At 39.3% G+C, this 22,144-nt stretch overlaps 1 protein-coding gene across 5 annotated transcripts in view; it reads left to right on the plus strand.

The window, feature by feature from the left end:
* wdr7 (WD repeat domain 7) overlaps positions 1–22,144 on the plus strand; it is a 467,098-nt gene that overhangs the window by 26,528 nt on the left and 418,426 nt on the right. For all 5 annotated transcript variants that reach the window (XM_078423760.1, XM_078423677.1, XM_078423842.1 and 2 more), the window contains exons 3-9: positions 11,231–11,402; positions 12,687–12,793; positions 14,981–15,059; positions 16,338–16,512; positions 18,150–18,226; positions 20,392–20,511; positions 21,167–21,312. In XM_078423760.1, the coding sequence (XP_078279886.1) occupies positions 11,244–11,402; positions 12,687–12,793; positions 14,981–15,059; positions 16,338–16,512; positions 18,150–18,226; positions 20,392–20,511; positions 21,167–21,312 (863 nt within the window). In that variant the 5' untranslated portion in view covers positions 11,231–11,243. The remainder of the gene's footprint in view (positions 1–11,230; positions 11,403–12,686; positions 12,794–14,980; positions 15,060–16,337; positions 16,513–18,149; positions 18,227–20,391; positions 20,512–21,166; positions 21,313–22,144) is intronic.

Here is a 22,144-nt window from a genome sequence, read left to right on the forward strand (position 1 = left end):
ATGAACACTTGTTGTAGTTCATCCATGCGACCTTTAAATGCCTTCCATTGCTTGTCCACCGTCAACCCTTTCAGCATCAATCGCCAGTCTATCTTGGACAATTCACGCCTCATACCCTCAAAGTTACCTTTCTTTAAGTTCAGAACACTTGTTTCTGTATTGACTTTGTCACTCTCCATCCTAATGAACTCTACCATATTATGATCACTCTTGCCCAAGGGGCCTCGCACAACAAGACTGCTAACTAACCCTTCCTCATTACTCAATAGCTAACTAACCCTTCCTCATTACTCAATAAGGTAGAACAAAGGGGAAGATACAGAGTGCAGAATATACTTCTCAGCATTGTAGCACATCAGTTCCTTAGACAATACCCTCAATGGGGTAGAAGTGAATTGAACAGTACCCTGGCTTTTGGAAGGTCCATTCAGAAGCCTGATAACGGAGGGGATGAAGCGGTCCCTGAATCTGGTGGTGCGCACTTCCAAAGTATTTAAAACCTCACTTAGTACTGTTTTAAAGAATGCCATAAAGGACAAATGCTACAGATTTGATTTCACGTAAAAGTGCAATGCATACCTTCGGGGCTTTACTTGGAATTGTTTCTTCACCAGCAGAATCAAATGGGTGTTGGGGAGGAGATGTGAAAGTATACCAGCATTTAGAGTCATACTTAGACCAAGTGGACCTGTTGGGCCCAAACCCCTCCTGGATTGGTGCAGCACCCTGTCCTCCCCCCCCTCTCTCCTCAACCCCCCCACATCCCCTCTCCCTTCTCCCCCACTCCCCCCTTCCCCCCTCCCTCCCTCCTCCCTTCCCCCTCCCCTCCTTTTAAACTTTAAAATGTGAATTACTTAAAAAATGTAAGACCGATTTCAATAAAGCTACTTGCATTATCACTAAAGTGACAATGGTGAGTAAGGTGGGCCTAAAATTGTTGCGCTATCGTGTACCGTTTTGGCTGAAGTTCAGTCACAAACAAGATAACAAACGAGAGTTTTAGTATATAGATGGCATGAAAACAGGCCCTTCGACCCAACGCCCATGCCGACCAACATGCCCCCATCTGAACTAGTTCCACCTGCCTGCTCATATTCATCTAAACCTATAATGGTGGTCACTGCACTGAATAACTCGCCATTGACTAATTGTTCACTTTTTGTCTCTGGTCATTTTATTGATTTTCCCTCTGTTGTTCCTGTTTGAAAATCAACTTGTATTGCATTGTGATGGGTTTTTTTTGCATTGGAAGAAGGGATGTATACAGTGTCCATATACAGGTGGAATGATTCATGAAACTTGTAATTATGATAACACTGAGACTCAATTATGATAACACTGAGACTGAGGTTTTTGCAAAACATTTCCAAAGGTGCTTCAATACGAAAATATTTTTCAGTCGTTGAATCACATCAAACTTACAGGTATTTGATGTGATTCAGCGACTGAAAAATATTTTCATATTGAAGCACTTTTGGAAATGTTTTGCAAAAATCTCAACAAATTAAAGCAAAGCCAGGGTATTATGATTGAAACAATGGAAGGGATCGAAAATTACTTTCTATTTTGATTTCCCTTCTTCAGACTTTGTAAGGAGGATTTTTTGGCATGTGGAGGAAAGAAAACTGCAGATGCTGGATTAAATCGAAGGTAGACACAAATTGCTGGAGTAACTCAGCGGGTCAGGCAGCATCTCTGGAGAGATGGAATGGGTGATGTCTCGACCCGAAACATCACCCATTCTTTCTCTCCAGAGATGCTGCCTGACCCGCTGAGTTACTCCAGCATTTTGTGTATACCTTTGAATGATGGCCCTTCAGCTGCGTGAACTAATTCCACTCTGTTCCTCTTTTGGTTTCGTTTTTATTTTGTCTTTCTGTTGCATCCGGTGTATTAACTCAGTTGTGGGTTAGTTCCCTAGACCATTGTTAAGTTTCTTTCTTTTGCAAATATTTTTTTATTTTTGCGTGAAATTATTTTTGTCTGTTTTAGGGAATGTGCTCTCCTGTACTTCCCCAATTTGCTAACTAGCCCCTCGGTCTTGCTAACATCAAGGGAGTGGTTGACACCATGTTACTAAGTTCTCTATCGCCTTCCTGTACTCTCTGATCATTGTTTGTGATCCAGCCCATTGTGGCGGTGTCATCTGCAAACTTGTAGATTTAGAGCTGAATTTGGATGTACAGTTATGAGTGTATGGAGACTATAATAGAGGACTGAGAATACACCAGTGTTCAAAGTTATTGTGGAGGAGGTGTTGTCACCTATCTTCACTGATTAATGTCAGATAGACAAGAATGTGCTACGAACGTCTGAAGAAGGGTCTCGACCCGAAACATCACCCATTCCTTCTCTCCCGAGATCTGCCTGACCTGCTGAGTTACTCCAGCACTTTGTGAATAAATGCTACGAACATTTCTGCTTAATGAATGCCACTGACCCGTTCAAAAATCTCCAATAAATTTTACATTCTTAAATACTTCAATTGACCCTGCCAGCCACTCGACCCCACACCTCTGAATAGCAGAATGTATGGAGTATGTTGCTTGTTTATGTGTGACAACAAAATGTGACATGCACTGTTATTTGATTTCATGTGAGATCAAGTGTAATACAGTTAAGGATCACTAACAATCTGACAATTTAATAAAATAATAAGGGAATTAAATTCTTCAGTGACCTTGGTAAAAAGGGGATTTTCATTGGTGAGTTCCTACCGTACATTGTTTAAATATTTAGTGTTTTGGGGGTAATTTTATAAATGAGAACTTGTCTTTTGGGCTTGTTTGGAAAAGTGAGTTTGCTTCCTAGATTATGAAGGTAGAAATTAAACTCGCGAACATCTCATTCAGCTTGAAATAATAACAAAAATTACTTTTCAAAATACTGAACAAGCAGTACACTTTATGGTGGTGCAAATGTTATGATGTTTCATTGAACATGCATCGCCACCCATAGCTCTAGTAGTATTGATTTGCCTGGTGGAGAATGATGCAGATGAATCTGTTCCTCAACTTGTTTTTTTTGTTCTCAATTAATCTGAGGTTTGAGTATTCTAGTCCTGTTAAATCAGAGTGGGTTATATCTCTGATTTAATCATGTACTCCTTTGCTTGCAAGAACATGAAGAAAATATTTGTAAAATCTCGGTATTTTGCTTCTGTTAAAGGGAAGTGGCCAGTGCCAGACAGGTAGATCAGTATCTTTTTTATGGCAATATAAAATATTGTTATTTGATAATGAACTGTGGAGTTTGGTTCATCATATATTTATCGATACAATTCTAATCCTTTGGTGCAATGTTTGGGGAAAATTGTTTCATGACCTTCATTGAGTGTTGCTTCTGTTTGCTTTGCATTATTTCTTTCTCGGGCTGGCTAGAAAACAAATTTCATTGTGTCTTTTGAGATTTTGTAAATTTATAAAGTGGCACATTATCTAATATAATGGGTGCAATGATTATTTTTGTGCACTTATTTCATTGTATTTTGACCAGAAACATGCATTTATGAAAGAATCCTGTTGTAATTTTAAAAACATGTTTATTAAATGTTATAGAAGACTGTTTTGGGATGTTTCAATTAGATTGGTTAATTTGGGAAACTGAAACAAGAAAATATTTTACTTGCTGATTTGTTTGGGTATTCATGTAAAAAAAGTGATGTTACGGGCAATCCCTGTTCTTAACTAGAAATGTTCAGAATTGCTGCAAATTAAGCACAGTAAAATGAAACAATGAAAATAGAGTCTGATTCTATTTTATTGTTGTCAAAAAGTGGGTTTTATTTTAGACAGTTGCATTTTTGATCAGGTAGATCATCACAGCGATACTTAGAAGATATTCCCGGTGAATCGTTGAGTGAGGCTATATGGGTAGAATTGAGAAATATGAAGGGATTGATTACTTTGATGGGATTGTGCTATCGGTCTTTAATAGGCAACGTGATTTAGAGGAGGAAATGTGTGGGGAGTTCACAGACACCTGCAAGAATAAAGGGGTTGTAATAGTGAGGGATTTAACTTTCTAAATATGGACTGGGACTGCTACATTGCTAAGCACTTGTATGGGGTGGATCAAAAGAAAATGTTGACAATCAATGTCAAGGCTTGAGTGTTTAATTGTCAGGAAGTGTGTAGGAAAGAACTGCAGATGCTGGTTTAAATCGAAGGTAGACACAAAGTGTTGGAGTAACTCAGTGGGACAGGCAGCATCTCTGGAGAGAAGGAATGGGTGATGTTTTAGGTCGAGACCCTTCAGACTGAGGCTTTAATTGTCATATGTACTGTCAACAGAAGAATGAAATTGCAGCAGCCTAACATAATATATGAACCAGAAATCCAACACATTAATAAGCTTGATACTAGTGGTAAAGTCCTTAGTGCTACCAAAGACAGTCCATAGAAGATCACGGTTAAGGTTGTTATTGTGTAGTATTCAAGCAATTGATTGTGTTGGGAAGAAGCTATTCTTGAACCTGGTGGTCATGGTTTTCAGATTCCTATACCACCTTCCCGATGGTAGGAATGAAATGAGAGCGCAGCCAAAGTGGTGTGCATTTTTGATATCTACTAACATTTTGAGACCGCACCTCCAACAGTCCCTTTGATGATGGGGTGATCGGCTCTTGTCATGGACTGGGCAGTGTCTACTACTCTCTGTAATCTTCTGCGTTCTTGGCAGTTGAGTTGCTGAACAAGGCTACAATGCAACCAGTCAGTGTGCTCTCTACCATACACCTACGCGAGTTCAAGAACGTATTCGTTGACACATCAAATTTCCCCAATATTTTGAGGAATTCGAGGCATTGATGCAAGTGGTGGACAACACATCATCCTCTGACATATCTGTCACATCCTAGATGATCCAACCACCAGTCACATTTTCCCATCTCTACCTCTTTTCACCTTCCGCAGAGACCACTCCCTTCGTAATACCATGGTTCGCTCATACCTCCCGACCCAATTCACCCTCTTTCGTAGGTGCTTTCCCTTGCAATCACAGGAAATCCAACACCTGTACCTATATCTCCTTCCTCGCCTCCATCCAGAGACGCCAGCAGTCCTTTCAGGTGAGACTGTTTGCGTGCATCTATTGCATCTACAGTCCGCGATGTAGCCTGGTGTGCATCGGCGAGACAAGGCGTAGAGTTGGCAACAGTTCTGTTGAACACTTGTACTCGGTCCGCCAAGGTCAGCAGGATCTTCCGATTGCTTTCCATTTTAACTCCTCTTCCTCTTCCCATACTGACCTCTCTGTCCCGGGCTTCCTCCAGTGCCAGTGTGAGACCACACACAAACTGGAGGAACACTTCATATTCCACTTGGGCAACATACATCCCACGCTTTGATATTGAATTCTCCAATGTTAGGTAACTATCTCTCCCTTCTTCCCCCATATACCTCCCCCCCCCCCCCCCCCACCATTATCTGGACTCCATTACCCCACCATTATTTCTCCCCTTCCACCTACATTCCTTCCTCTAGCTTCACTATTTGCAACTCCGCAATCCTTTTGTCTTTTCACCCCTCGCCTATATCCAACCATCTGCCTTTCAAGTCACCCTCTTCAACTGTGTTGGCCTATTACCTGCCAGGCTTTGAGCTGCCCCTCCTCTCTTCAAGCTTTCTTAAGCCACCCCTCCAATCAGTCTGAAAATTAGTCCCGACACGAAATGTCACCTATCCATGCCCTCTTGAGATCTGCTTGACCTGCTGAGCTACTCCAAGCCTGCCTGATCTTCCTGTATAGTGCAGCCCCTCAAGTCCTGGCAACATCCTTGTGAATCTTCTCTGCTCTCTTTCCAACTTAATGGGTACACATAAAGGGTACCCCACCAAGCAGGGTGACCAAATCTGAACACAATACTTCAAATGCAACCTTAACAATAACTCAATACGCCGACTAATGAAGGCCAATGTAAGTTCAGTTCCTGAACTGAAGGAGGGTCCGAAGGAGGGTCCTGACCGAAAACGTCACCTATCCATGTTCTCCAAATATGCTGCCTGACCTGCTGAGTTACTCCAGCACTTTGTGTCTTTTTTTGTCAGAAGTCGCCTTCTGCTCCTTATCTACCTCTGACACTACATATACGGAACTATGTACTTCCACTCCTGTTCTCGGTCTCCTCCATTGTCAGAGTGAGGCGAAACGCACATTGGAGGAACAGCATCTCGTATTGCTTGGGCAGCTTACAGCCCAGTGGTATGAATATTGATTTCTCTCACTTCAGGAAACCCCTGGCATTCCCCCTCTCTCTCTCTCTCTCTCTCTCTCTCTCTCTCTCTCTCTCTCTCTCTCTCTATCCCTCCTCCACCCAAGTTGCACTAGCTTCTCATTTTCACCCGACAAACAACTTACCTGTTTCCTTTATCATCGGCACATTTTTGCAAATATTTCATTCATAGTTCTTTATCTCTCCACATCACCAACTATATCTCTTGTTTCCCTTATCCCTAACCAGTCTGAAGAAGGGTCTCGACCCGAAATGCCACCCATTCCTTCTCTCCAGAGATGCTGCCTGCACCGCTGAGTTTTGTGTCACTGCAGCTTTTTGTGTCTATCTTCTGCATAGAGTTAGTTAGTTCTCCCTGGATCCCATGCAATCAAACTTTCCAGGGCAGGCTACCAGCAAGGCCTTTCATACATTTCCATACAGACTATGTCTCTTGTCCTGCACTCATCAACCGTCTTAGTTACTTCTTCAAAACAAAACTTAGTCAAATTTTTGAGACATGATCCCCCACACACAAAACTACCCCTAACTAATTTTCCTTAACAAACCTGTCTTGCAAAACGGTTGGGTATTGTATCCATCAGGATCTTCTCCAGTAATTTTCTTTCCACAGATGTTAGGCTTACTGGACTATAGTTTCCAGGTTTTTGTTTGCAGCCCTTCTTAGGCACAGTATGAGGCACAATCTCTAGTCTTCCAGCACTCATCTGTGTCGAACGATGATTCATATATCTCAGCCAGGACTCCTGTAATTTCCTCTCTAACTTCCCACCGTGTCTTTTGATATCTGTCATTCTAATTGCTTCAGTATATGTATTTGATTATTTCGGCTGAAGCTCAGTAATTGTGGCCCCTCCTTTAAAGACATTCATGAAGATGTATTTCCTTCGTTAAGCTTTAGGTAACCAATCATGTCACTGAAAATAAAGCATTGGTTAAACTTTGATGATGATTTGTCTCAAACATTTTGGGATATTTTCCCTCAATGGTGCACTCTGAAAACAATTTCTGCTTTGTAGAGATGTCCTTAAAAATTTACAGTTTAGGATGTAAATATTCACGTGAATTAATTTTGAAATAATTTTAATATATTTTCCAAATTGTCTCAATTATAATTTTAAAAATCATCACAATGACAATAGATTATTTTAGCTCTCCACTGATCTTAGCTCTTAACATCCATCCTGTTGTTCAGCATGAGGACACACTATGTTCCATGCCCAGGGCTAAATCATTAACTGGGAGAGTGTAGGATTGATTTGAGCAATGGAAATTCACAGCAACATATTGAGCAGTGACGTGAAGAGTTGCAAATAGACAGTTGCAATGTTGAAGGTGCCATGTTAAAGCAGGTTAGGGAATAACAATTGTCAGTTTCAGTTCTAAAAAGCCAGAACAGTTGCTGTATTCTTCATGAAAGTTTTTTGCAACTCTGCGTAAAGCTTCATAATAAATTTATACAACAATTTTAGGTGTAGAAACAAAGGATTGCAGATGCTAGTTAATACACAAAAGGACAAAATAAATCAATCCAGAGTCTATAATTCATTTGCAGTAGGGATCCTTGAGATATTGTGACCTATTCAACCCTTGAGGCACCTTGTTAACCTCATGTGCTTTCCATCACAGAAGTAGCCTCCTTCATCTTCAACATCGTTGTTCGGTTTTGCCTCATCCTTCTTGATTTTTGATACAATCACCCTTGCTTTTAACTATTTCCACACCGCTATTCTGGATAATGGTCAAGGCTCACCTTCCATTAACAATCTGCAAAGTTTAGTTTGGTGAAAACATATGAGTAATTTCTCATACTAACTCTTATACTAAATGCTAACCATCCTTGTGAATTAACATTGGTTCTCAATGTTAAGCATATCTCACTTTAAAAGAAAATCATTCTTTTGGTTGAGTTCTCTCATGGCTTTGCCTGTTTGTCCCTGTACCCTTACTGCAACAATGCGATTTCTTGCATAATGTGCCCCTATTCTTCATTCAAAGATTGTGGTCATATCTGTAGCTATCAAGGCTTTACATTTGTATCCTCTGTACAGCCTCTGTTGCCCATCATGCTTTCCTTAAATCTCTCTTCTGTGAACAATCATTTTGTAACCCACTTCTATGAACAATCCTTTGGTCACCCACGTCATCTCTTCCTCAAGCTTACTATTTTTGTTTGATTGCATCTATGTAAAGTAACATGTTGAAGTAACTACATATGAACTTGGGAAGGATGAAGGGGGACCTCATTGAAACTTACCAAATAGAAAAAGGCTTGGATAGAGTGGATGTGGAGAGGCTGTTTCCAAGTGGAATAGTCTAGGACCAGAGGTGATAGCCTCAGGATTAAAGGAGATTCCTTTAGGAAGATGAGGGGGAATTTCTTTAGTCAGTGGGTGGTGAATCTGTGGAATTCTTTGCCGCAGAAGGCTGTGGAGGTCGTCAATTAATATTTTTAAGGCAGAGATAGATAGATTCTTGATTAGAAGATAGACACAAAATGCTGGAGTAACTTAGTGGGACAGGCAGAATCTCTGGAGAGAAGGAATGAGTGACGTTTCGGGTCGAGACCCATCTTCAGACTGATTCTTGATTAGTATGGGTGTCAGGGGTTATGGGGAGAAGGCAGCAGATTGGGGTTAGGAGGGAGATATAGATCAGCAATGATTTTTATGGCGGAGTAGCCAATATGGCCAAATGGCCTAAATCACTTCCTATCACATGACCTGATGACCTTATGAAGTAGAAACAAGTGTTTGGCATACGATTTCTTGAAACTGCTTTACTGCTCAATATGATGATGGATGGTTCAATCTTTGACCTTTATTACATATTCTTGAATAACCATCATGATCCTTGCTAGCCTGATTGTCCAAAATTCTACCTTAGATAGCCTTCAGTTTATCGATTGGTATGTTATCCACAGCTTTTGAAGGTACAAGATTACTAAAAAGGACACAAAGTGCTGGGGTAACTCAGTGGGTCAGGCAGCGTCTCTCGAGAACATGAATAGGTGACATTTCGGGTTGGGGCTCTTCTTCAGACTGATTGTGGGGGTGGGGGGATGGGGGGGAGGAGAAAGCTGAAAGAAAGGGGAGGCAGGACAAAGCATGGCAGTTAATAGGTGGACACAGGCGAGAGGGGCTTTGATAGGCAGCTGGTTGGAACAAAGACCAGAGATAAAAGCAGAAGGTGTGAGATAGGATTGAAGAATTGTGAGTTGTGAAGCCATAGGAGGGAATATATGAAAAGGGGAATGGGAAAGGGAGAAATAGGTGGGAGTCTAGATGAGGGACAGAGGAGGGGAGAGGGGGGGGGGGGGTTGTAAGCAACCCAAGTGGAAAATGAGGCGCTGCTCCTCCAGTTTACTTGAGGCCATACTCTGTCAATGGAGGAGGCTCAGGATGGAAAGGTCAGCTTGGGATTGCGAAAGGAAGTTGAGAGCAAGTGGTCAACAAACGGTCGCTGAGACAATGCTTGTTCTTAAATTCAAGTAACTGGTTGGAGAATAAGTAGAAAGGTACTGCATGGGAACAGGCCCTTCAGCCCAAAATGTCTGTGTGGAGCATGCTGTAAAGGCCAACTCTTAAGTGCCTGCACATAATCCAGATCCTTCCGTCCCCTGCATATCCATGTCCCTATCCAAATGTATATTACATGCTACTGTCGTATCTTCCTCCACCACCACCCCAGCAGCACTTTCCAGGCACTCACCACCCTCTGTGTGTAACAAAAAAATGTGCCCCACACTTTGCCCCTCTTTCCTTAAAACTATGCCCTATAAGTGTTTGATATTTCCATCCTGAAAAAATGTTATGACTGTCTTCCTTCTCTATGCATCTCACAATTTTATAGACTTCTATCAGTTCTCCCATTAACCTTTGGGATTCCAGTGAAAACAATCCAAGTCTGTCTAAACTGTCCCTGTAGCTATTATCCCCCGAGTCCAGGCATCATTCTGGTAATCCTCCTTTGCACCCTTTTCAAAGCCTCCACATTATTCCTGTAATGAGACAGCCAGAAATGCACGTAATACTCCAAATGATGCTTCACTAAAGTCCTATAAAATGGAATCATGACTTCCTGACACTTGTGCTCAATGTCCCGACCAATGAAGGCAAGTATTCCATATGCCTTCTTTACCGCTCTATCTGCTTGTGTTGCCACTTCCAGGGATTTATCCTTCTGTACATCAATGCTGTTAATGGTCTTGCCATTAATTGTATATTTATTTTCCCCTTGAATCCAACTTCCCAAATTCAACACCTCACACTTACTCAGCTTAAACTCCATCTTCCATTTCTGTAACTGATCTGTATCCTGCTGTATACTTTGAGAGCCATCCTCACAGTCCATGACCCCAGCACTTTTAGTGTCATCTACAAATGTACTAACTGACTCATCAACATTTACACCCAAGTCATTTATATATATCGCAAAAACAAGAGGTTCCTGTGGAACTCCACTGGTTTCAGACCTTCAGTGTGAATTTTGTCCTTCCACCAAAACCCTCTGTCTTCTATCAGGAAACTAGTTCTGAACCTATACGATCAAGTCATTGTTAATCCAGTGCATCTTAATCTTCTGGAATAGCCTACCATGGGGGACTTCATCAAATGCTTAACTGTTTAATTGAATAGGAACCTGAGGAGCAACCTTTTTACACAAAGGATGGTGGGAATATGGAATGAGCTGCCAGAGGGGGTAGTTGAGGCAGATCCTATCACAATGTTTACAAATATTTGGACAATTACATGGATAGGATAGGTTTAGAAAGATATGGACCAAATGCAGACAGGTGGGCATGTTGTTGATAGGGCATGTTGGTCGGCATGGGCAAGTTGAGCTGAAGGGCCAGTTTCCACGCTGTGTATACTGAACGCAAGTTGCTTTTTAATCTGGATATATATTTTGAAGTTTTGAGATTTGTACTATAATTACAACTATTTCATTTTAATGTCACTTTTGCAATCTTCTAAAATTTATCTTATTTTTGAACAGGCCAAAAATAAAAATGGCTGGAAATAGCCTGGTGTTGCCGATCGTGCTGTGGGGCCCCAAAGCTCCAACGCATTGCATTTCAGCTCTACTAGTGATGGATGATTTAGCAACTATTGTTACAGGATGTCATGATGGACAAATCTGTCTTTGGGATTTAACTCTGGAAATAGAGGTTGGTGCTTATTATTTAAATTTATGTTTACTATTTAGAATGACAAAATCAAAGACAAATAAAGAAGGTAAGTATATGGTGACTTTGGAATGCCAGATGATTTCCTGAGATATTACGCAGGCTGTGATGTATTATAGTATAAGAAAATAACTACAGATGCTGGTACAAATCGAAAGGTATTTATTCACAAAATGCTGAAGAAGGGTCTCGACCCGAAACGTCATCCATTCTTTCTCTCCCGTGATGCTGCCTGACCTGAGTTACTCCAGCATTTTGTGAATAAATACCTTCGTGATGTATTATAGAGTCATTGTCATGACATCTTAATGTTGTTGTTTCTCTGTTCACTTTGATTCTGTCTGCCGTTGCCCTCTTGCCTCTACTTTTCTTTTGTTTTCTCTGCCTCCACAGAACACTTTATTTATTTACTTTTGTTCTAAATGTTTGTATTGGTCAGGAAAATTGTAGTAGCGCTAAACCACATATGTTTGTTTTCTTCCTTGCCTTCTCCCTCTCATCCCAATTTTAATCCTTACCCCAATGCCTCTTAACCCATCCTAATCACTTGAGGGTGAATAAGAGAGCAGAGATTCTCTCACCCCTAACCAGTTTTCCCCTACTGTCCCTAATGTTTTTTCAATAAATTCAACATGTAAAACTCAATCATCATAAACAAAAATAAATACTGGAATAAAGACATTTTGTCTCTGTCTTTCTTTTAAATGCCACCTATTTATGTTTTTTAAAAACAGTCTGTTCACCACCACAATATCGTTCACTCCCCAATAGTTGGTTCTCTCCTTATTTTGTTTTTTCCTGTTACTTACTCTTTATGCTTCAGCTTACTTTTCTATTTTGCCTCCTGCCTGGGTCTCCTTTATTATACAATAACTAGTTTTGTGGATAATATCAGACATCTGTACCAGTTTATTTTATTCATTTTTTAAGAGCTGGAAGATACTTTTTTTTATTAAGATCATTAAGAAAAAAAACTTGCAGGAAGTAAGTAATAAATGCCATTAAGTTTTATAGGCTGACTATTTTATTCAAGTGTAGTTATTTTCATAACCATTTGAAAAGCAGATGCGTGCTTGTTTTTTTTTATAATGAGACCCAGAGCATCATGAGCTTAATTTACTTTAGTTTAAAATGAATCACGGTCGACTTTATTGACAGTGAAAATCTTTGATTATCAAAACTTGACTTTAAGAAGCAGAAATTTATTGTAGCAATTGTACCATTACTATTTATCTTTTGTATGTGTGTGTGTGTGTGTGTCTGCAGATCATTCCAAGGGCTCTGCTGTTTGGCCACACATCATCTATCACTTGCCTTTCCAAAGCCAATGCCGGCAGTGACAAACAGTATGTTGTCAGTGCATCTGAAAATGGGTGAGTAAATTAGTAAATGGAAGAAATTGAATTGACTAAACCCACATGGAGATGATTTGTATTGGTTAAATGATTAGAATTTAGAGAGACTGCATGGAAACAGGCCCAATAGCCCACCGAGTCCAAGCCAACCAGCAATCATTAGTTATATCTTATACATGAGGGACAATTCACAGAAACAGATTAACCTACAAACCTGGAATGTGGGAGGAAACCAGAGCACCCGGAGAACATCTACGCGGTCTCAGGGAGTACATACAAACTCCGTAAAGACAGCACCCATAGACAGGATCGTACGTCGGTCTCTGGCGCGTTGAGACAGCAATTCTACCGCTGCGCCACTATGCAGCCCTTCTTATTTTTAAGTGAATCTGGTTATCTCATCATAGAACAATATTTTCCTCTTTGAGAGGACAGTGTGAACAAAGTGCACGATTCTAGATTTCAGAAATTCATTATTGGGTAAATGAAATTGAGGCTGTTTTATTTTGCGAAAGAGATTCCAAAGTAACACAATAGAAGTTATCAAGTTCATTATCTTAAAAATATTACAATAGACAATAGACAATAGGTGCAGGAGTAGGCCATTCGGCCCTTCGAGCCAGCACCGCCATTCAATGTGATCATGGCTGATCATTCTCAATCAGTACCCCGTTCCTACTTTCTCCCCATACCCCCTGACTCCGCTATCCTTAAGAGCTCTATCTAGCTCTCTCTTAAATGTATTCAGAGAATTGGCCTCCACTGACTGCCCTCTGAGGCAGAGAATTCCACAGATTCACAACTCTCTGACTAAAAAAGTTTTTCCTCATCTCTGTTCTAAATGGCCTACCCCTTATTCTTAAACTGTGGCCCCTGGTTCTGGACTCCCCCAACATTGGGAACATTGTTCCTGCCTCTAACGTGTCCAACCCCTTAATAATCTTATACGTTTCGATAAGATCCCCTCTCATCCTTCTAAATTCCAGTGTATACAAACCTAGTCGCTCTAGTCTTTCAACATATGACAGTCCCGCCATTCCGGGAATTAACCTAGTAAACCTACGCTGCACGCCCTCAATAGCAAGAATATCCTTCCTCAAATTTGGAGACCAAAACTGCACACAGTACTCCAGGTGCGGTCTCACTAGGGCCCTGTACAACTGCAGAAGGACCTACAGCACATAAATAAGCCATTTAGCCTGGATTGTTCATGCTGGCTCATTATAAAGCAATCTGTTCTGTCTCCATTTTCAAGTTAAGAATGATTCATTGTCATATGCACCTGGAATAGAACAATTAAATTATTACTTGCTGCGATTTTACAGTCACATTTAAACACAACACAAAATATAAATATAGAATAAATTATCAGTTATTCTAGGTAAACCAGACCATGATAGTTCAAACCAAAATACAAGGAAACCTTTCATGTTATCTCTCCTAAAGTGGTCAGTGCTGTTTTAATTTGGAATTGGGAGTGTTTGATAGAAAACGTATTTATACTGTACCAATAAGTTAGAGTTTGATATCAGAAGTCCATAATAGTGTAAGCTAAAGTATTATGAGACCTTAGACAGACACTCCCTTTCCCCTGACTCTCAGTCCGAAGGTCTTGACCCAAAACATCACCTATTCCTTTTCTCCAGAGATGCTGCCTGACTCGCTGAGTTATTCCAGCCTTTTGTGTGTGTCTTCGGTTTAAACCACTTACACATGTTATGAGACCTCGCAAGTTATACCCCATAAACGGAGAAAACTGTGATTGATTCTGTTTTCATTACCATTAGAGGCAGGTTTTGCCTGTGGCCATTGCTTCTAAAATAGAGGTTGCCAAATTTAAAATCAAGTTAGGAGCATTCGTTAGTGTATATCAATGTGGTAGATTGATAGATGTCACTGTCTTGAGTATTTGCATTCATCCTGATGGTTTTCAACAATCCACTTACCAATGTTGAGTCGAGAACAATCTGCCACAAATATGTACACAAGTCATCTTGGAATCAAAATTATATTGTAGTCCCAAAGAAAATGCTCCCATTGTTGCCATGAGTTTTGCTCCCACTGAGTTCAGACACTTTGGATAATTAATACAGTATTCTGAGAATCCTGGTACATTTATTTTGTTCCTTCTGCTTATGCTAAAGTTAGTTTAACGAAATAACCGCACCTTAATATAGTATTATTCAAACTTTTTTTTTCTTGCAGAGAGATGTGTCTATGGGATGTGAATGATGGAAGATGTATAGAATTTACTAAATTAGCATGCACACATACCGGCATACAAGTGAGTAGTGCAGAAATTGCTGGGATTCAGGCAAACTTTTACCTAAATTTTCAGTATGAAGAACTTGTGTCCTATTAATTTGTGTCATGAAATGTAAATTGACCACATGATGCAAAAATGTTTTCAAATTTTGGAGCAGGACGATGCTTGGAAATGTTGACCTATTAATTTGTACATAATTTTAGCATATTTGCATCGATCATCTGGATACTTGCTGATAAATAATTATATGAAGAGATGTCACTATTGTAAATGCTTTATCTTTGAAATGTTTAAGATTTGATGTTCAACGGGGTTTAACACATGTGCAAGAGGTGGGTGCATATTCTAGGATACCAGTGAATAAGGTGGGGAAAAGACAAGCAAGGTGAGTGCAATGTTGGAATGGCAGGACAGGTGAGCTTGATTTAATCAACGGAGATTCAACAGAAAATCCGAAGTGAAAAGATCTGGAAGTTTTAAGGAGGCGGTCAGGTCAGGAGAGGTGGTAATTAAATGAAAACTGAAGTTGTGCAATCTGTTTTAATCAGAGGCAATATATGGCTTTCATTTATTGTGTGATATTCAAGGCAGTTTCTCTTGTTCTGTTTTTGTATTTAACTGATAGAATTTGAATTTCAACCAAGACTTGACACAAGACAGACAAAACTATCTGAAAGAATGGAAATAGCAGAGGGGGATATCGGAGGTGGTGGAGTGATCGAATTATGGCATCAGTGTACATGTGAAAATCACTCTCAATATTGTGAATGTTATTACCAAATGGCAGCTTATGGATGAGGAGAGGGTGGAGAGTTTTGAGAAACAATTGTTTCCAGTCAGCAAATTCAGAAAAGGATGGCATAATTAGACTGCTATTACAATTATTTGCATTTGCAGCTTGAGTAAAGAGGTGAATTGTGACAAGGCCCTTAAAGAGGGCTGAGGCTTTGTTTGAAAGGTGGTGGTGGGGGGAGTTCTAGATATTACGCCACTGTCATCAGATAGCTAAGGTTGGAATGAGGAGATGGTAATGTTGGACATTAGAGAAGATGTCTCGGGGGAAAAAGCTGGCATAGTCAGTTGTGCCAAAGGTTGACAAGCACTACATTTGAAAAAGATGGTTGATTATGGCAGAGGGTGTAAATCTAATTAAAGATACATGACTGTTGGAATAGGATTGTCATGAAAATAAATGTAAAGTTATTAAACATTGGAGCTGGAGTCATGTAAAGTTATTAAACATTGGAGCTGGAATTATAAGTTTTCAACTTTGCCATTGTGTTTTTTTAATAATAGTTTTATCAGTTCAATGTTGGAACTCTACGTGAAGGAAGACTGCTTTGTTATGGCCATTACCCAGAAATCCTTGTCATTGACGCTACTAGTCTGGAGGTCCTTCACTCTTTAGTGTCCAAGATTTCTCCTGATTGGATTAATTCACTGAGTATCATACGCTCACTGAGAACACAAGGTGAGGATTTTGTTCATTTTCTTAATTCATTCATATATTTATCTATTTTTTTCAGTCTTCAAATTGTTAAAAGTAATGGTTATGCTATGATAGATTTTTTACTGGTACTATTGGATTTTAATTATCTCAAGAATGGTCGTCTTGAGTTTCACATTGCCCAAGATGCTTGCTTGGTTACTAAATGTATGAGGCGTCATAAATTTATGATGTATCTTGCACACCAAATGTTACTTATTTGCGTGACCCATTTCAGTATCTTACAGTTAATTTTTGACAGCTATCAAAGCAGGATAGGCCCTCAATAAAGCTGTTTATTTATGCAATTTTCTGTTTTTTTTAAACAATTAGGAAGGCAGATTTAAGGCAAAATTCCACAAAATTATTATCCCAAAATTGAGTGATTGAGCATTATCCCAAAATAGATTTTCCTGTCTGACATGTCTGTTGTTGAAATTAGAATACAATCTTTGTCCATGCATAGAGAATTCTATGACATAGAAATGGCAGAGAAGGTCTGTCAACATATATGGCTGAAATATACGAGTCTTTTGTTGGTGGTTTGGAAGAGCTGTGCGGTAAAAGTGCTGCTCACAGTTGAGTTTTTTTCATATCGTGCACCTGAACATTGTAGAAGAGAGTTCAGACATCATATGTCATTCTGCCCCTGATCCCTGAGGGAGTTCTTGATCAGTTGTAGGTGAGGCTGGATAAATTTCTTATCTGGCACCATAACTTTATCTAGCATGTCCCATTCTTTTGAACTTGCTGAACTTCATTGCAAAGGTAAGTTAAGGTTAAGACTTCAATGTGGAAACACCTTGTAAAGACTTTTGACAGCATGAGCAACCAAAAAGTAATCAAGGTGGTGTCTCAGGATCTTCCACCTGAGGCTGAGTCACTGATCATGGAAAGATGTGACAGGAAACTTTGAATATTTGGAGACACAAGGAAACTGCAGGTGCTGAAATCTTGCATAGAACACAAAGTGCTGCAGTAACCTAGCGGGTCAGGCAGCATCTTTGGAAGAGATGGACAGGCAACAATTTTGGGCCGCAACCTTTCTTGTAGCTATCTGGTCAGAGAAGGTAAGTGCAGGTAGCATGGTGGTGTGTACTTGAGGTGCATGCTTTTCTCAAGGATGTCTTGGGCTAAATTATCTAAAATAGTAGTGCTAAAGTTATGGTGAACTGGATTTGGATTTTGTTGACTGGGAAAAGGTTTTCATTTAGAAGAGTAAGATTTAATTGCATAACATGGTAGTGAGGATGCGAGAAAACATTACAATTTTGCTCTGCAATCTATTTTTTGTATTCATATTTTATGTAAAATCTGTTTATTAAAAGCCATGACATTCTTCAAGGGATTGCTTTTTGAACGCATGAGGATAGATAAACACACGGTGGCATCTGTAAGATTGGTATTCATAGAACATATAACAGTACAGCACAGGTCTGGTGCTAATACTTATCTGCCTGTACATAATCCATGTCCCTCCATTCCCTCCATATTCATGTGCCTATCTAAAAGTCTCAAATGCGCTATTAGTTTAGTCGCACCATGATGCTAATGTTCTCACTATTAATTTAATGATCATATAGCACTTAAATAATTGGTGTTTCATTATTTTTTATTTTCAGAAGACACAGTGATTGGAGTTTCAGTAACTGGAATCTTAAAGGTGTGGATTATTACTGCTGAAATCAGTCGAATACAGGTATGATTTCGAAGATATGGATTAAGTAGTTTTGTAAGTTAACAGGGTTTCTATGTTCTGTTTGGATCAGAAGTTTCATATTGAATCTACAGTGCAGTGGTTCACAACTATCACAAGGGATTATAAAGTCAATGCAGTGTTGATGTTCCAACTAGTGTCTCATCAGAATATATTCTTGGCTGATAATTTTCTGGTTTCTGAATATAGTTCTAGCTGGTAATTTTCTAGTTTCTGACAAACTTATTTATAATTAACTATCATTATATTTTTTAATTTCAAGGTTGCTTGTAATTTAAATCTGCCAATGCTTATCTGTATCTCTAAATCTAAATCTAAAAAAAGTCTAATATGTTGTGTACAGTTATTTTGGTATTTGCATGCAATTGTAATTAAAGCTTGATTTTGTTCTCCACCCTTTTGAGGTAACTGAATGGTTCATGATTACGCTCCGTAACATACCCATTTAACAATAGATTTATTGAATAATAAGATTGATACCAGAGACTAGGAATTTTCTGCTATGTGGAGAAAACTAGAGAAGCCAGGATTTTCTTATTTGACCCGTGATAAGTGAGACTTGATGAAGATGAGCAAAATGTGAGAAATTTAAAGGAGGAAAATAAACATTTTCGAATGACAGATAAATAGCTACAATGAGCAGATAAAAGATAATTGGAAAAGTGCTTCCTTTCACATTGAATTGATTTCATATAAATTTCCTTGAATAATGCCAAGGATATGAGACTAAAGGTCTGCTGGAAAGCAGAATAGGAAACGTATTCTTTGCAGTTTCTGCCAGAGGTGTTCAAGATTCCAGACGAGTTTGAGAAAGTAAATAATGAGAAGTCTAATTGTGGTTTATTCAATAGGAAGAGGTTGAATGCCAGAATCCTGAGTGGTGAAGGCCAGAATGCTTATTTATTTTCAAACACATGTCATTAGCGTGTGGTACTCTTTGCCATAAGTGGCAAATTAAGCCAACATTACCTTTTGGTGGCATCGATTTAGTTTTTAGTTTAGTTTAGAGATACAGCGCGGAAACAGGCCCTTCGGCCCACCGGGTCTGCACCGACCAGCGATCCCCGAACATTAACACTATCCTACACACACTAGGGACAACTTACATTTACACCAAGCCAACTAACCTACAAACCTGTATGTCTTTGGAGTATGAGTGGAAACAAAAGATCTCAGAGAAAACCCACGCAGGTCACGGGGAGAACGTACAAACTCCGTAGAGTCAAGCACCGGCAGTCAGGATCGAACCCAGGTCTCTGGTGCTGTAAGTCCGTAGCTCTACTGCTACATCGCCGTGCCGCTCAAATCCTCAGTTTATTTCAAATGTGTGAGCCAAGATCTCACCCAATGCACTCGTAAATTGAAAGTTCAAATTGTGTTTGTGGACAGGGAAATATCAGTTTGAACTTTGGGACCTTTTCTGCATAATATTATTTGAACCCCCTTGAGCAGCCATTTGCAAACTGATGCACGATCCAAGCTAAAAGTTGATACTTCTGAGAATGCACCAGTCTCTCCGACAACATTGAAATCTCAGCATTGTTTATATGCTGAAGTCTTAAGCAGGTTTTGAACCCATAGCAATCCTTCTCAGGCAAAAGTGCTATAAACTGAACCCAAGTTGACAAAATCAAAGAGCATGTTGATAGAATTCGTAACGCATTAGTGATTAAGGTTGGTTGGTATAAAGGCTTCTATTGAAGATGAGAATTTAGATTTGGTGCATATAATAGATTCATGAGAACAAATTGAAGACACACAGCATATGCAGTAGAATGTTGAGTCAGTAGGATGTTGTAAAACTAGGAGAATGGGAGCTTGACACGAATATTGGAAAAATTAACTCTTGATGAGCAAGGTTATGATGTAAACAAAGACCATCTACAAAAAGTGGTAAAATTCAATGTACTGGAGAGGTATTTAGAACATTCATTCTTGTATTTATCAGATTATTTAAATAAATGGAAGCATATTGAATGTATAAGCTTTATGGTTTCCAGAAAGCAATAGGACAAACACACAGTCAGAAGATGAGTTGATAATACTTTTGGTAAAATGTAGATGCAGGCAATTGTATTCATGTACCTGTATTGATTTACCTGTATATATCTATTTTATTGATATTGGGACATGCACTTACATTATAGGATACTGAACCAATCTTTGAAGAGGAATCCAAGCCTATTTACTGTTTGAATTGTCAAAGCATTTCATTTTGTACATATACACAACGGTCACTTCTGGTGGTTTGCTCCAAATATTGGAAGGTAAGATGTTTTGTAGCAAAGGCGTGATTTTTGCAATTAAAAACAGGAAATTTTGAAATGAGATGTTTAAGTACAAATCTTGGTAAGTCAACATGCAAGTTTACTTTTGAAATTGTGCATGATGCAAGTGATGGTATCCCTTTGAATGCTATTCATCTGTTTTCTTTCTTTTTGATGTCTTTCTCTTGTGCTTCCATGTTTTTTGTGGCTTCAAACCGTATTATCCAAGCAAATAATGACTACTGTTCTCCGAAGTACTCCTTATTCCCTCCATCGTGTACAACAACTTAAAATGCTATTCTCTGAAATTTAGCTGTAAACCTTCCTTTCTTTAATTTCTACCTTTCCATGATGTCCAAGACTTTCTCAAGGGCTTTACTCTCCCTTTTTGTGATCTACCAGCTTTGGTTTTAAAGACCCTTATCTGTTTAGCAGCAGTCTGTTGCAACAAGAATTTGTAATTCCATCGTCTAGTCTTGCCCATTCAACATCTCATTGAAACCTCTTTACATTAATAAGTTTCTGGCCAAAATTAGTTCTCGTATATCTAATATTTTAATATTTTAAATCTTCATCCATCCACTGGAATTAGTTCTTAATTTTACTAGTTCGTAATTAGCATATCTCAGTTAAATGTATTTCCTTTCCCTTTCAGGTGTTTGATGCTGGTGACTTTTCCTTGTTGTGCTCAGTATCCAGTGAGGGTGACCAGTCTTGGACTGGGGGTGAATTTGTAGATGCTGATAAGGTTGTTATTTGGACTGAAGATGGAAGTAGCTTTATCTACCTACTACCTTCAAGGTATTTGTCTTGAATTTCAAACTTTAAAAAAAACGTAGACTAGCTCTTGGCAGCAGATGATCTTTGTTCCTGTTTGACTTATTAGATATTGGGATAGAAATTAATTCCCTGTTGCTCCACTGAGCATACAATATATTAGCAAGTCTGCCTCTTGAGTTTTCTTCTGATTATTTATGTGCTGTATTTTCAATGCAAACACAGGGTGGCACGGTGGCACAGCAGTAGAGTTGCTGCCTCACAGCGCTTGAAGCGCTGGAGACCCAGGTTTGATTCCGATTTTGGGCTCTGTCTGTACGGAGTTTGTACATTCTCCACCGTGTGGGTTTTCTCCAAGATCTTCGGTTTCCTCCCACACCCCAGACATACGGGTTTGTAGGTGAATTGTCTTGGTATAAGTGTCCCGAGTGTACGCAGGGTAGTGTTAATGTGCAGGTATTGCTGGTTGGTGTGGACACAAGGGGCCGAAGGGCGTGTTTCCATACTGTATCTCTAAACTAAACTAAACAAATGGCCAAAGATGAATATGTACCTGTTGCATTTTAACATGCATCTTCCTGATGCTTGTGGCTATAATTGACAATTGATCAGTGTTCATAACAATGTGTAGAAAAGATAAATATTCCAATTTGTGACAATGTAAAATCCATTTGCTTGAGTTAGAAGGAATGAGTTCAAGTTGGCTCCTGTGCAATACCTGTTATATTGAATGGTGTCAAAGATAAACTCAGGACCATTTTCATATATGAGTGAAACTAAAATTTAAAGTTTGGAATGTTATTTTCTTGGCTATGTGGGGCATTACAATGATACAAGATAGATTATCAATGTATTT

The sequence above is a fragment of the Rhinoraja longicauda genome, chromosome 1, assembly GCF_053455715.1.
Source record: "Rhinoraja longicauda isolate Sanriku21f chromosome 1, sRhiLon1.1, whole genome shotgun sequence".
Lineage (NCBI taxonomy): Eukaryota > Metazoa > Chordata > Chondrichthyes > Rajiformes > Arhynchobatidae > Rhinoraja > Rhinoraja longicauda.